Genomic DNA, 14,989 nt, shown 5'->3' with positions numbered 1-14,989 from the left:
TTGTTAAATTTGTAAACTCTGTACCAATTGTTACTTTCAATAAATTAGGGAAGCCTACAATGAAAGCACATTTAAGAATTTGTCCTAATGCTTGGAAAGGACAGAGGGTATCACTATCTTTTTAATAGCAAATAGAAGCACACTAAAACTGAATATGAAACTACATTTTCCCATCTGTGTAAGCATTTTATTAAATTCTCATAAGACAATTTTATAATGACATTTGCTAACTTATAGTCTATATCCTTAAATTATAACAATTATTTCAAATAACAATTGGCCATTTCTTTTCAGCAATCACAGGTGCGTGAAATCAATTTCTTAATTGTAGTTTTTAATTTTCTCTTAAGTATACCCAATAGATGTATTCAAATATTTGGAACAAAAACACTGGAATTAATTTTTGCTCTATCTATTAGGAAGCAAAGTTCCAGGGTTCCATGCCTCAATAAACATTGCATAACATAAAAGTCCTTGTGTCTAATTAAATTATTTTCTGCCTGGTTCTAATGCCAAAACTATCATCTTAAATCCTTACAACAATCAGGGTAAAGAAAGGAGCTAAATGATTATTATGTCATGAATTAGACTCCTATAAACTTAGGCATAGATAATACTGTTTAATCTTATGATTGTTAACAATGAAAAAAAAATAAAGTCTATTCTTGAATAAAGTCAGATTAAAAGTTAAATTCTTAAAATGCATGGGTTGAACATGTCTTTAAAATGAAACAGCAGGATCGATCACTCACATGAGATTTTAGGATATAGGAGCTAAAGCAAAACTCAATGGAGAAAATAGGAATTGTCCCATACCTGAATGCCTCAATGATATATGAACTTGCTGGGAGGGTTCCAGGGCTACCTGGTTGCCAGGATAAGGTGACACTGTTCTTAGTAACGTCAGTGACCTGTGGTTTGGATGGTGGTCCTGGCAGGTCACTTAAATCATAATTTTTACTGATTGTTGCTCCAGATTCTATAGAGGACAAACAGAAAAAGCTTTATTCCTGAATGTGTGTGCTGACAACAATGATTAAAAGAGGAAAAATAGTCTACTAAAGAAGCTGGCCTAGTAGTGAGAGATCTGCATGAGTAAAAAGTGCCTAAGTAAATATTTGCTTTCTTACATGTTACTAAATGTTTACTTTCACACATGATCACTAGAATTGCTCTCTAGACTGAGAAAATAAAATAAGAAGGTGGTCGGGGAAAAAATATCAAATTGCATATATGCAATGTTATGTGCCAAGTGGTTCAGGTATCAAAAAGTAGCATAAGACTTAATTTTCATATTTAATGAATTTAAAATATCAATCTCTTCTTAACCTGGTATTTTATAATGAGCTAATCACTAAAATGGACTCAAGGTTTTTCCTGTTATGATAATTCACAAAGAATTCACCTGTCACATCCAGCACGGCACTCCAGGAAGTCTCCCCACTTGAACTTGTAGCCACACAAGTATAAGTGCCAGTATCAGAAATCTAGTGTGCAAGAAAGGGAAGGAATGAAAGTTATTAAAAGAAGTTGTTAAAAAAATTAAAATATAAATCATTCCCTGTAAAGAGATCAGTATTCAACTATATTTACATTGTAGCAGGGTAACAGTGATTTGAATAAAGTTGTATCATCGAAAACCAAATAAATCATGCCTGTGAAATCACTGCAATTTAGAGATGAAAGGCCACAGGAAAAATCTAATACACAACTCTTTTTATAAGTATACATAAAAGTTGCCATTTTATTGATTACTTAAAATGTTTTTGTTATTCACTGAAGAGTGGCAAAAGAATTTTAGGGATAATTGATAATATCATTAGGAGTTCTATTTTACAAATGTGAAAGGCAGAATACTCTGTGATTATGCATTGACAAAAGCCCGAAGATCAATAAAAGATGGAACTCAAAAACCCTCCCTGCAGCTGAACCTGTGGGCTTACATTGCAAACATTCATTGGTATTGGCATCTGTTCAGGGCAAGGAAAAGTGAGACTGGGAGGAGAAACTGAAGATCAAACAGAATAAGGCAAGTCAGAAGATGTGGAATTAAGATTCTGTGATGAACATGAGTCTAATTGCTGATGAAATATAGGAGTTTATAGAATATAATATCTGCTCAGTTCAACATGTAAGTGTATTGATGACTGAACCTTCCACAATTGATTCTCAAGTAAATCATTAGTTCATGGATGTTACTGCCGTTCTACCATTTTAATTGATTTTAAATGTCATTATGTATTTCAACCTAAGTTTCAAATTGCTCTGGAATGTCTTTCTTCGCCATATTATCTCTATACAATTGTCTTCCATTATACGAAGTGATGATGGGGGATAGCCTTTGTAGAAAAAGCCATTCTTTCGAATGTGGCTGTGCATGTATTAGAGTCATTTGAAATCTTTTCATTTAAGAAGCATCACTCACAAACTAAATATAATGAGCCGAGGTTGGGTTTTAATGGGATGTTCATTTGAATATGGTCTCTGAAAGAGTAAAGAATTTGCATTTTATTATAGCTGTTGAACTAAAATGTAGCACTTGTTATTATGTGCAAATGCTAAAAGAAGGGTAGGTAGGTAATGCTTCTTAACAGCATCTCCTTGTCATTGTGTGGAGATACAAGTCTGACATTAGCTGTGGTAGGTATGTTTTAATGAGCATTAGAATATTCTATTTCTCAAAAGATACAGATTCAGCTACCAATTAGCTGAACTATAGGAACACAATGTTCATCATGCTCTTTTCCCCCTTGCATTAAGTACCAAAAAAGAAATAGTGAGACACAAAGGAATATAACCTACAGAAAGTCTTTGGATATGAGTGAAGTCCTATAAAACACATTTTTCTCCTTTAAAGGCAGTCATATTACATAAAAAATCATTTTTAAAAAAAGATTTTATTTATTTACTTTAGAGACAGAAGAAGGAAGGGAGAAAGAGAGGGAGAGAAACATCAATGTAAGAGAAAAACACATTGATCTGTTGCCTATAACATGCTCCCAACTGGTAACTGGCCCACAGCCCAGGCATGTGCCCTGAATGGGCATCAAACCAGTGATCTTTTGGTTTGCGAGACAACACCCAGCCCACTGAGTCACACCAGTCAGGGCAAACAAGATTCATTTTTGAGTTTCGCAAAAGTTCTAGCAAAAGCCTAGATATCATTAACTCCTATATAACTCCTAGATATAAGAAGTTAAAAGCCACTCCTGTATTATCACCACATTCATTTTTATTCCTTTGGTTTTAAATAATGTCCTTTCTGAGCACAAGTGCTTCATATCTTTTCTATCCTTCTCCTTGTATCCTTAACCAAGTGCTTTAAAAAGAGATTCAGGTGCTGTCGCCCTCTATCACCAGCTATTCTCCTGGTGCTGTTGGCTGCACACAAGCCCCCAGGAGCTTGCATCTGAGACAGACTATTAAGAAAGCTGTCAGAGGGCTCAAAGTTTGTTTGACATCATCAAGCACCCACCTTTAATTGCTTCTTTCAAACATTACTGGGGATTCTGACTATTCAAGCACAACCTCTAATTCAGCAGTACAGTGCAATTGCATTAACCTCCATGGCCCAAGTCTGCCTTTAGCCCAGAGAGAGAGGTTAAAGTGTTTACTCAGAGGGAGTTGGCATCAATTTTTTAATAATTCCCATTTTGTTCATAAAAGGTTAACAGTTAATTTACAATCAATAAAAAGATAGGCTAAAATCTGTATAATTTATTTTTCTTTTAACTGAATTTTTTTTACTTAGAGCAGTAATTAATGTCTGTCTCAAAATTAAAATGAAAAAGTTATATATTAATTATAGTAATATATTAAAGATTTCTGTTTCCGTGTGTGCATGCACAATGCAAAAATTGAGTAATTCTTTATTTTATGCATGTATCTCTACACTACAATGATAAAAACAAAATAAGTGTGTGAATGCAAATACATTTACATTGTAAGAGAACACTGTGATCATTTTAAAAGGGAAACTTCAACATTGTTTTTTGAGGTTTTAATTTTGTTTTATTTTTTTTTTTCATCTTGGTTCCCAATTTCTCCCTAGGGACCAGATTCTATTAATTCTTCCACTGAATCATTTTCAGTCATTTTTCTTTAGGCACTCATTCCTAAAGAAAATGATCACCATAACATACTCTGTAGCATTGGAATAGAGCTTTTTGCATGGAGGGAGGTTCTCTATATTCAGTTGAATGATTTGACTATACTTTTGGAGGGCAGGAGGCCCTCATGAAATATCCTCTTGGTATTCACACCTTGTGTAATCACTCACCTTGAGTGTAGTGGGCCTGTTGACTTGCATCTGGCTAATAGCATAGGGCAAGGGTGACAGGGTGCCATATTTGTAATTATGTTGCATAGAAGTGCAATGCTTCACTTGTTTGGAGACTCTCTATTTGTTGACTTTAAAGAAGAAAACAGTCATACTCGGAATATCCATATGTCAAGGAACTAAAGGCAGCCTCAGCCATCAGTAAGCAAGAAGCAGAAGTCACAAGTAACTGAGTGCTGCTATAGTCAGGTTGCTTGGAATCAAATCTGTTTTCAGTAGACCTTTAGATGAAAACATCACCCTGACACCTGACTGTAGACTTTCTGGCCCTGAAGCAGAAGACCCACCTAAGTCATGCTGAGGCTTCTCACCCACAGACATTGTGAGATAATAAATGGTGCTGCTTTAAGTCTCTAAGTATTTGCTAATTTGTTACACATTAAGTAGACAGCTAATACAATACTCAGAAGTACACATTTATTTTGATTGTGTTATTCCTGAAGCAGGTCTAACTTGTTTAAGTTGGCAGAAATGGTTATTTTTTATCACATCATCCTTTGTTAAAAGACAAGCAAGTGTGTTCTTGTCCACAGGTTTGCATTTAAATTCCACAGCAACTTAACCTAAAATGTAAGATTTTCCTACCAACTGGCTAAACCTGCCTCCTGTGTACTCAGTTTCATTTTCATTTTTTCCACATAACTATTTGGACAAATCAGTTTATCCACATTTCCTTACAAATTTCCTTTGTAATGAGAGTAAATCAGAAGCATTAGTCACTTTAAAATTATTTTAATATTGTATTACTATCATTAACTTTATGTGTTTAATATTTTTAGTTTTACTGATTACATAATCAGTAAAACTAAATTTACAAAATTTACTGATTACATAGGTTGGGATGAAAGAGTAAAAAGTTTCTAAGTCTGTTAAAATTTTCTTTAAAGACAAAGCGAGAATCTTAAAGGCAGCAAGGGAGAAATAGCTAGTAACATACAAAGAAGCTCTGACAAGGGTCAGCTGATTTCTCAACAGAAACAATACGAGACAGAAAGGATTGGCCCAAAATATTCCAAGTAATGAAAAACAAGGAGCTGAACTATACCATTAGGTAAAGCTTTCATTTAAAATAGAAGGTGAAATAAAGAGCTTCCCAGTCCCCCCCTCAAAGGCTGTAAGAGTATATCTCCACCAAGCCAGTATTGTAAGAAATGCTAAAGGAACCACTTTAAGAAGAAAAAATAGAGAAAAACACAGATACAAAGGAAAATGGCAATGAATAAGTACCTATCAATAATAACCTTAAATGGAAATAGATCAAATCATCCATCATAAGATATAGGATATAAGAATGGATTAGAAAACACAACCCATATATATCCTGTCTGCAAGAGACCCACCTCAGAACAAAAGATCTACACAGGATGTAAATGAGGGAATAGAAAAAATATCCCAAGCAAACAGACATGAAAACAAAACAAAACAAAAAACACTGGAGTACCAATACCAGTATCAGACAAAATAGACTTTAAAACAAAGGACATGACAAGAGACAGAAGGTCACTACATAATACTTAAGGGAGGAGTCCAACAAGAGGATATAACTCTTGTTAACATGTATACACCCAATATAAGAGCACCTAAATATACAAGGAAAATCTTGAAGGATTTTAAGAAAAAGATCCATAACAACACAGTCATCATAGAGGATTTTAACATTCCATTGTCAACAATGGATAGACCTTCCAAACAAAGAATCAACAAGGATATTGAGACATTGAACAACACTCTAGATAAAATAGACTTAGTAGATATTTACAGAGAATTTCAATCCAAAGAAGCAAAATATACACTCTCCTCAAATGCACATGGATCATTTTCAATGATAGACCACATGGTAGGAAACAAAACAAGCCTTAACAAATTCACAAATATTGAACTCATATCAAGGATCTTCCTGGATTACAATGGCTTGAAACTAAAAACCAAACTCAAGGAAAAAACTCAAAAACATTCAAATACATGGAGGTCGAATAACATGTTATTAAATAATGAATGGGTTACAATGAGATCGAGGAAGATATAAAAAATATTGGAAAACAAATGAAAATAAACACACAACTACCCCAAAACTGTGAGGCACAGCAAAGTCACTCCTGAGTGAGAAGTTGATAGCAACACAGCCTACCTAAAGCGGATAGAAAAATCTCAAAGAAAAAATCTAACCCTATACCTAAAAGAACTAGAGGAATCCCAGAGTGATCAGAAGAAAGGGAATAATCAAGACAGAGTAGAATTAAATGACATAGGGACTAAAAAGACAATTCAAAGTATCAATGAATCCCTGAGATTATTCTTTGAAGAGATAAACAAAAATGAAAAACCTTTAACCAGACTCATCAAGAAAAAAAGAACATCCAAATAACTGAAATCAGAAATGAAACAGAAGTAAAAACTGATACCACAGAAATACAATAAATTGTAAGAAATTATTATGAACAACTATATGCCAAGAAGTTGGACAATCTGGGTGAAACTGATAAACTTCTAGAAATATACAATATTCAAAAACTAAATCAGGAAGAAGCAGAAAACCTGAATAAACCGATAACAACTATTAAAATTGAAATAGTAATAAAAAACCTCCTGACACTCAAGAGCCATGGACCAGATACCTTCACAGGCAAATTTTACCAAACATTCAAAGAAGAACTAACACCTACCCTTCTCAAACTATTCCAAAAAATTCAAGGAGAGAGAAGACTCCCAAATTCTTTTTAGGAGGCTAGTATTATCCTAATTCTAAAACCAGGCAAAAAAAAAAAAACCAACAAAGAATGATAATTACAGGCCAATATTTCTGATGAACATAGATGTTAAAAATATTTCAACAAAATATTATTACATTCAATATGTAATCAATGTATTAGCAACAAAATATTAGCAAACTGGATCCAATAATATATAAAAAATATCACACACCATGACCAAGTGGGATTCATTCCAGGGATGCAAGGATTGTACATTTTCAAATCAATAAACATAACACATCACATAAACAAAATGAAGGACAAAAACCACATGATCATATCAATAGATGTTGAGAAAGCATTTGATAACATCCAACACTACTTTATGATAAAAAACACTCAGCTAAGTGAAATCAGAGGGAACATATCTCAATATAATAAAGGCCATATATGAGAAACTTACTTCCAACCTCACACTCAATGGACAAAAGCTAAAAGTGTTTCCCTTAAAATCAGGAACAAGACAAGTGTGTTTACTTTTACCACTCCTATTTATCATAGTGCTGGAAGTTCTAGCCATAGTAATCAGACAAGAAGAATAAATAAAATCCATCCAATGAAAAGGAGGAAGTAAAACTGTCATTATTTATAGACAACTTGATAGTGTACATTGAAAACTCTATAGACTCCACCAAAAACTACTCAACCTAATAAGTGAATTTGACAAAGTAGCAGGATACAAAGTCAATATTCAGAAATCGGTGACATTTTTGTATACCAACAATGAACTATCAGAAAAAGAAACTAGGAGTAAAGTCTCATTTACTACAGCAACAATAACAACAACAACAAAAGTACCTAGGAATAAATTTATTCAAGAAGGTAAAAGATGTGTATTCAGAAAACTATAGAACACAGAAGAAAGAAATTGAGGAAGATGCACGTAAATGGAAGCATATACCATGTTCATGGATTAGGAAAATTAGCATAACTAAAATCTCCATACTACCCAAGGAAATCTATATATTCAACACAATTTCTATTAAAATACTGATGGAATATTTCACAGATCCGGAAAAAATACTCCAAAAATTTATATGGAGCCAAAAACACCCCCCTACACACACACACACACACACACCACACACACACACACACAATCCTGAACAACCTCAGCATCCTTGAGAAAGAAGAACAAAGTTGGAGTGATCACAATACCTGATATCAAAACAGTCTGATACTGGCATAAGAACAGACACATAGATCAATGGAACAGAATAGAGAGCCCAGAAATAATCCCATGTCTCCATAGTCAATTAATTGCCAAAGTGGGCATGACTATACAATGGAGTAAAGATAGTCTTCAATAAATGATGTTGGGAGAACTGGACTGATACATGCCAAAAAAATGAAATTCGACCACTGACTTACACTGGAATAAACTCAAAATAGATAAAAGACTTAAATATGTTGTGGTACCATAAAAATCCTAGTGGAAAACATAGGCATTAAAATTTTAGATACCTCATGTAGCATAGTTTTGCTGATATAAAAAGAAAACAAATGGGACTACATCTAATTAAAGAGTTTCTGTATGACTAAGTAAACCATCATCAAAATGAAAAGGGTACCAAATACGGGAGTAAATATTTGCCATTGATACATCAGACAAGGAACTAATCTCCAAAATATATAAAGAACTCATATGACTCAATGCCAGGAAGACAAATAATCCAATTCAAAATTGGGCAAAGGACCTGCATAGATACTTCTTCATGGAGGGCATACAGATTGTCCATAGACATATAAAAAGCTGCTCAACATCATTAGCCAACAGGGAGCTGCAAATTAATACCACAATGAGATACCACCTCACACATGCCAAAATGGCTATCATTAATAAATCAACAAACAACAAGTGCTGGTGAAGATGAAGAGAAAAAGGAACCTTAGTGCACTATTGGTAGGAACATAGACTGGTGCAGCCACTGTGGAAAATAGCATGGAATCTCCTCAAAAAAATTAAATATGGAACTACCTATTGACCCAGCAATTCCACTGCTGGGAATATACCCCAAGAATCCTGAATCACCAATCCAAAAGAATTTATGTACTCTTATGTTCATAGCAGTGTTATTCACAATAGTCAAGATTTGGAAACAGCCTACATGCCCATGAGTAGATGAATGAATTAAAAAACTGTGGTACATCTATACAAAGGAATTCTATGCAACAAAAAAAGAAGGAATTCCTACCTTTTGTGACAGCATGGATGGAACTGGAGACTATTATGCTAAGGAAAATAAGCCAGATGGTGAAAGACAAATACAGCATGAATGGAACTGGAGACTATCATACTAAGGAAAATAAGCCAGACAATGAAAGACAAATACCATATGATATCACTTATAAGAGGAATCTAATGTTCAAAATAAACTAATGAGCAAAATAGAACCAGAGGCACAGAATAATGGAATAGGTTGACAGTGGTAAGATGGGAGAAAGGTAGTGGGGACACTGTTTGAAAGACTGTAAAGGGATTAGTCGAAGAACATAGGTGTGGACAGTGGTGTGGGGATTGACTATGGAAGTGGGGGAGGACTGGCTGGAGGGGCAAAGGCAGAAAAACTGGAACAACTGTACCAGGATAAACAATAATAAAAAATAAAATTTTATGAGTAACACAAGGACAATGATATTCCCTCTAATTTGAATTCATCATTAGTACATTAAGAACTAACACGGCCCATAATAAAATGTAAAGCGATTGTGCATGGATATAAGATTTGAAGTTCACAACACAGTTTTCACTAGGGGGGTACTTTATGTTGAGATAAAAATACAAAGTACAAGTCAAATATTACTTACCCGTAAATTTTTAATCTGTAATGTTCCTTGTTCATGTATAGTTGCTCTTGGATCTCTACCCAGAAAAGTGAATCCCTCCTTTAACCAGCTAATTACAGGAAGCGGATCACCAGTAGCTTTACATTTCAGCAATGCTGTGCCATCTACTGCTAGTGTTTGGTTAGCTGGGCCTTGCAGAATTATGGGTGGAGGTCTGTCTGTCAAAACTAAAGGATAAAGATATTTTTAGACTATTTTAACTTACATAAAATTCAGTAGTTGTGATATTGAAAGTAAGGTTAATGCCCCCAAATTATATATATTACTTATAACTTATTCTGAATATTCTATATCCATCAAATATCTATCATCGTACAAACTATACTGAGGCCATACTATTATATATAACTTAGTTTGAACTACTTATAATTAAGATGATGGCATAAATTTTAACATTTTAGAAAAGCTTAATGTTATTGAAAGGCTTAATTATTTTAAATGAAAATATGGAGAATTTCTAACAGTTATTCATAAAATGTCTATTTTATATCTCCTATGTATATTTAAGAAAGCCTGTGGAAGACACATACATAAAATCAATTTCACTTTTGCTTTTATTATAAATATAGGCATAATACATAATTTCATCTTTCAGAGCACCGTTGCATGCTGTATGTGTATAGACTGTTTTGTTGATGTTAAAATATTTGATTATAAATAATTTATTTCTAAAATTGTGACATGTAGCCTTTAGATTATAGTAATACAATTTATATGATATTATTTAATTAGTCCCTAAAACTAAGCAAAGATAAGCAATCAAATTAAACTTTATAGTATAACAAACATTGGGATTTTAAAAGTGGGAATATAAAATTTCTGTCTGCTGGGTGAATTTCCCATAATTTCAAAATATTTTATTTCAGTGTTTTTATTAAATTTTATTTTTATGTCATTAGATATTTTCATAATGCTTTAGGAAATATATCACAATCTATATTATCATTTAAATGGGTAATTGGAAGCAAGTTTTTATCTAGAACTAATCAGAAAACCACCTCATAATAAAACTGACATGTCCAGGTCCAAGGACAACTGTCTTAAAATGAAGAGACAGTTCTAAAAACTTTAGCATAGTTTTGGTTAATTATACAAAATACATTTTTTATTTTATGTATTTATATGTATTTTTCTTAATAGCATTTTCTTTTCTCTAGCTTACTTCCTTGTAAGAATACAATATATAATACACATAACATACAAAATATGTGTTAATCAAGTGTTTATTTTATGAGTATGACTTCTAGTCAACAGCCGGTTATTTGTTAAGATCTTGGGGAGTCAAGTTATATGCGGATTTTCAACTGTAAAGAACATCAGTATCCCTAACCCCCACATTACTCAAGGGTCGACTCTGTGTGTGCCTGTGTATAAATAAAAATATAAATCAGTAAAATATATAAATAAAAATGATTAAATTTTTAAAAATGGAAAAAATCTAAATATCCATTTTTAAAAATTATATCTGAGTTTAGTAACAAAAAAAACAAACAAAAAAGATCATAGATACAGAGAACATATTGGTAGTTCCCAGAGGTTTGGGGTGGGGTGGGGGTGAGAGATAGGTGAGTGGAAATTTTTTTTTAAGATTTTATTTATTTATTTTTAGAGAGGGAAGGGAAGGAGAAAGAGAGAGAGAGAAAAAAACATCAATGTGTGGTTGCTGGGAGCCATGGCCTGCAACCCAGGCATGTGTCCTGACTGGGAATCGAACCTGCGATGCTTTGGTTCCCAGCCTGCACTCAATCCGCTGAGCTATGCCAGCCAGGGTGTGAAATTTTTTAAAAAAATTATAAAAATGATATTACTGTTGCCATTAACTGTGATCATCTGGCTGAGGGGTGTGTTTCAGGTTTCTCCAATGTATTGTTACCTTTCCCACTTTTCCCAACTGCACCATTAGGGAGGAATCCACACTAAAGAGTGGGGAGTTATGTTCCACTTCGTTAAGGGCAGAGTATTTATAAAAATATACGGGATCTTGTGCACAGATTTATCTCTTCTCCATTTATTGATTTACTCAATCATTTCTATCAATATGGACTCTTGCAGATTTATTACATATTTTTAGCTATAATCCTATAGTACTTTATTTGTTTTGCTGTCAAATTTCTACATTGGCCATTGGGAGCTTTCAGTCACTTGGCTCCAGTGCTCCTTTCATACCCACCCTATAACCCCCAAAATGTGTGAGGCTATTTAGTACTTCCTTACTTAAAAAAATATTTTATTTGTTTATTATTAGAGAAAGGGGAAGGAAGGGAGAAAGGAAGAGAAACATCAATGTGAGAGAGAAACATCAATTGGCCACCTCTCTCATATGTGCCCTGACTGGGACCCAACCCACAACCCAGGCATGTGCCCAGACTAGGAACCAAACAGGTGACCCTTTGCTCTGCAGGATGACCCCAAACCAACTAAGACACACTAGACTAGGCTACTTCTTTACTTTTTGATACTACAAGATGCTCCCGGCTTATTCTATATAATTCTTGATCAAATTGTAAAATCAGTCATTTCTCCAAAATACAAACACACACACATAGTTGACACTTGAAGAATGTGAACTATTGCTGTATATGCATATATTATATATTGTGTATTATATACTATATGTTATATAATATCTACAGTAAGGGAAAATTATGGTGACATCTAGCTTTTGCTAAGCAACTGTGAAAAGAAATAGTCTTTGTCAAAAATTTCATGTTGTATTACACTGTTCATAATCAAACAGCCATATTGCTTATCAATGCTCTCATCTTTTTTGTGTACTGGCTTCTATAAATGTCAGTTTATATGATTATTTGTCAACTTATATGCATCATCTTTATTACTATGGTTTACAGTTTTGAGAAAAAAGCAATAAATTAAGCACCCCTTTAGAGTCTACCATGAGAAAGCCAATCAATTTTAATTTAAAATAGACGTTACTATACAGGTCCCTTGCCTGGAAATATGTAGTAGACTTTCAATCAGCCTAAATCTACTACATTAAAATACACATTAAAATGTGTGTGTGTGTGTATATATATATATATATATATATATATATATATATATACCTTATGTGTAGAAAACCTTATAAAACCTTATAAAAACCTAAAAACAACAGTAAAATGTAGAAAACCTTATAAAAACCTAAAAACAACAGTAAAATATTGTTCATGAATTCTTTACAAGCAGAAATGAGACCTATTATTTCATTGATTTCCTTGATTTAATTCTTCACTTTTAGAAATGAATAAACTAATCAAGAGAGAATGTGAAAATATATATTATGCTAATTATAATATATCTGGCAATAACTGAACAAATGATATTCAAATGAAAATTTCATATAATTTATTTTCTTCATGGGCCAAAAAGGAAAGGGCGATTCACAAAACACAATTTTTAAATTCAATGAAAAAAAGGATCTGCAGTAGTAGAGTAAAAACTGTTCAGTAAATTTTAAATAATTGTTTCAAATTATATATCTGTACAGAATTCAGGTAACTTCTTATAACCTGACTTTATTTTCATATTCTTGAAATCATTAGATATAGCCAAAAGACATCTAGTTAGGTCCTTCCTTCCTCCCTCCCTTCCTTCTTTCCTTTTTTCCTCCCTCCTTCCTTCCCTCCCTCCCTCTCTTTCTTTTACTTCACAAATGTGTAGCTAATCCTATTTTAAATGAGCTTGATCAATAAAGTAATTAAAAATCTCCTGGCCAGAAGGAATTTTCAGTTCAAGCATGTTACAGGGTGAAAGATAACCACAGGTTTCCATGACATTAAGGTCAATGGTTAAATGAACATTTAGAGTTTGCAGTGACCTGTCAACAACTCGGTGGTTTTCTCTAACTATGCATTGTAAATCTCCAATAAATCATTCTTATAAGATCATGGTGTGAAATTTCTTGTCAATATAAGATATAAGTACATTTCTTCTCATCAGTCATTTTAGATTCTATTGACTCTACTCATAGAATTCTTGTTACAAAGTTCTAATTTTCTTAAAGAAAAAGAGTAAAAGAAAAGAAGAAACAGTACCAGTGAATTAATGAGAAGGCCCTTTAAAGGGATATTTTGAAACTCGAGTATATTGAAGTATCTTAGCTCAATCTATAATCAGTAAAATTGTCACTCAATAGCACCTTTCATCACCATTAGCAATCTCATCTTATATGAACACTTGAGCTAAAAATATTTCTGAAAAAAGTAAGTGCAAAAATGTAACAACAGAAACATTGCTCTAGAGATGTTTTGCTTGTGTCTCAGAACACGATATATGCTTTCATTCTACACTGGAACTTCAACTGGCTCTAAATTGTCTGGAGCATGCACACAAAAATGTTAAAAATAAAAATAATTACTCACATATTTTTACATTGCTAACCAATCTAAAAACTTCAAAACACTACATATAAGTTGAAGTCATAATCCGATGTGGCAAATTAGCATTTGCAGACAGAGTTATTTGTAATGACATTACATGTGTATGCCTTGAAATTAGATTGCTTTACTAGTAACTCTACAACCTTCATTCAACATTTTTGCAAAAAGATCTTGATTGTGTGATTGCATACTTAAGTAAAAATCAATGTAGTAATTAATGTTCAAGTCAGTTGTAGCAAAATGTCCAGAGACATCTCAGTCATCAAATTTCAAATTGTTTATCACTGTCTTAATTTTGACCTTAGAAACAAAACTAGTACAACTACTGTTTGGTGTGATTTTGTCAGCAAGTAATATAAATCCTCAAAACAAAAGTTTCTGTTCTATTATATTAGACATAATTCTGAACATCCATCTTCTTCATAAGCCACATTAGTCGTATCATAAATCAGCTCTTCTAATTCATCAATATTGTTTTCTACAAATCCGTTTTTTCACAAAACTTTCTTTATTTAGAAATATTTTATAGTCTGTATTTTGTAAAATACTCTAAGATTTTCACTGGATTACAGTAGTTTTTAAGTGTTCTTTGGAATGTTTTGTAATAGTGTAGACTAAAACTCAGCCTTTGTCTAGAATATCTTATTTTCCAAGTAGATATACCTGGACATTTT

General features: G+C 33.0%; 1 protein-coding gene across 13 annotated transcripts in view; it reads right to left on the bottom strand.

Annotated features, from left to right (window-relative positions):
• Nucleotides 1–14,989, bottom strand: part of ROBO2 (roundabout guidance receptor 2) — a 1,629,349-nt gene that overhangs the window by 88,409 nt on the left and 1,525,951 nt on the right. For all 13 annotated transcript variants that reach the window (XM_045851089.1, XM_045851086.1, XM_045851087.1 and 10 more), the window contains 3 exons: nucleotides 9,898–10,103; nucleotides 1,406–1,487; nucleotides 817–979 (listed from right to left, as the gene is read on the bottom strand). In XM_045851089.1, coding sequence (XP_045707045.1) covers nucleotides 817–979; nucleotides 1,406–1,487; nucleotides 9,898–10,103 — 451 coding nt within the window. The remainder of the gene's footprint in view (nucleotides 1–816; nucleotides 980–1,405; nucleotides 1,488–9,897; nucleotides 10,104–14,989) is intronic.

This window comes from Phyllostomus hastatus, unplaced genomic scaffold, assembly GCF_019186645.2.
Source record: "Phyllostomus hastatus isolate PE091 unplaced genomic scaffold, TTU_PhHast_1.1 phas_contig_86, whole genome shotgun sequence".
NCBI lineage: Eukaryota > Metazoa > Chordata > Mammalia > Chiroptera > Phyllostomidae > Phyllostomus > Phyllostomus hastatus.
The sequence above is the reverse complement of the archived record's forward strand: the minus strand, read 5'-3'. Positions and strand labels throughout refer to the sequence as shown.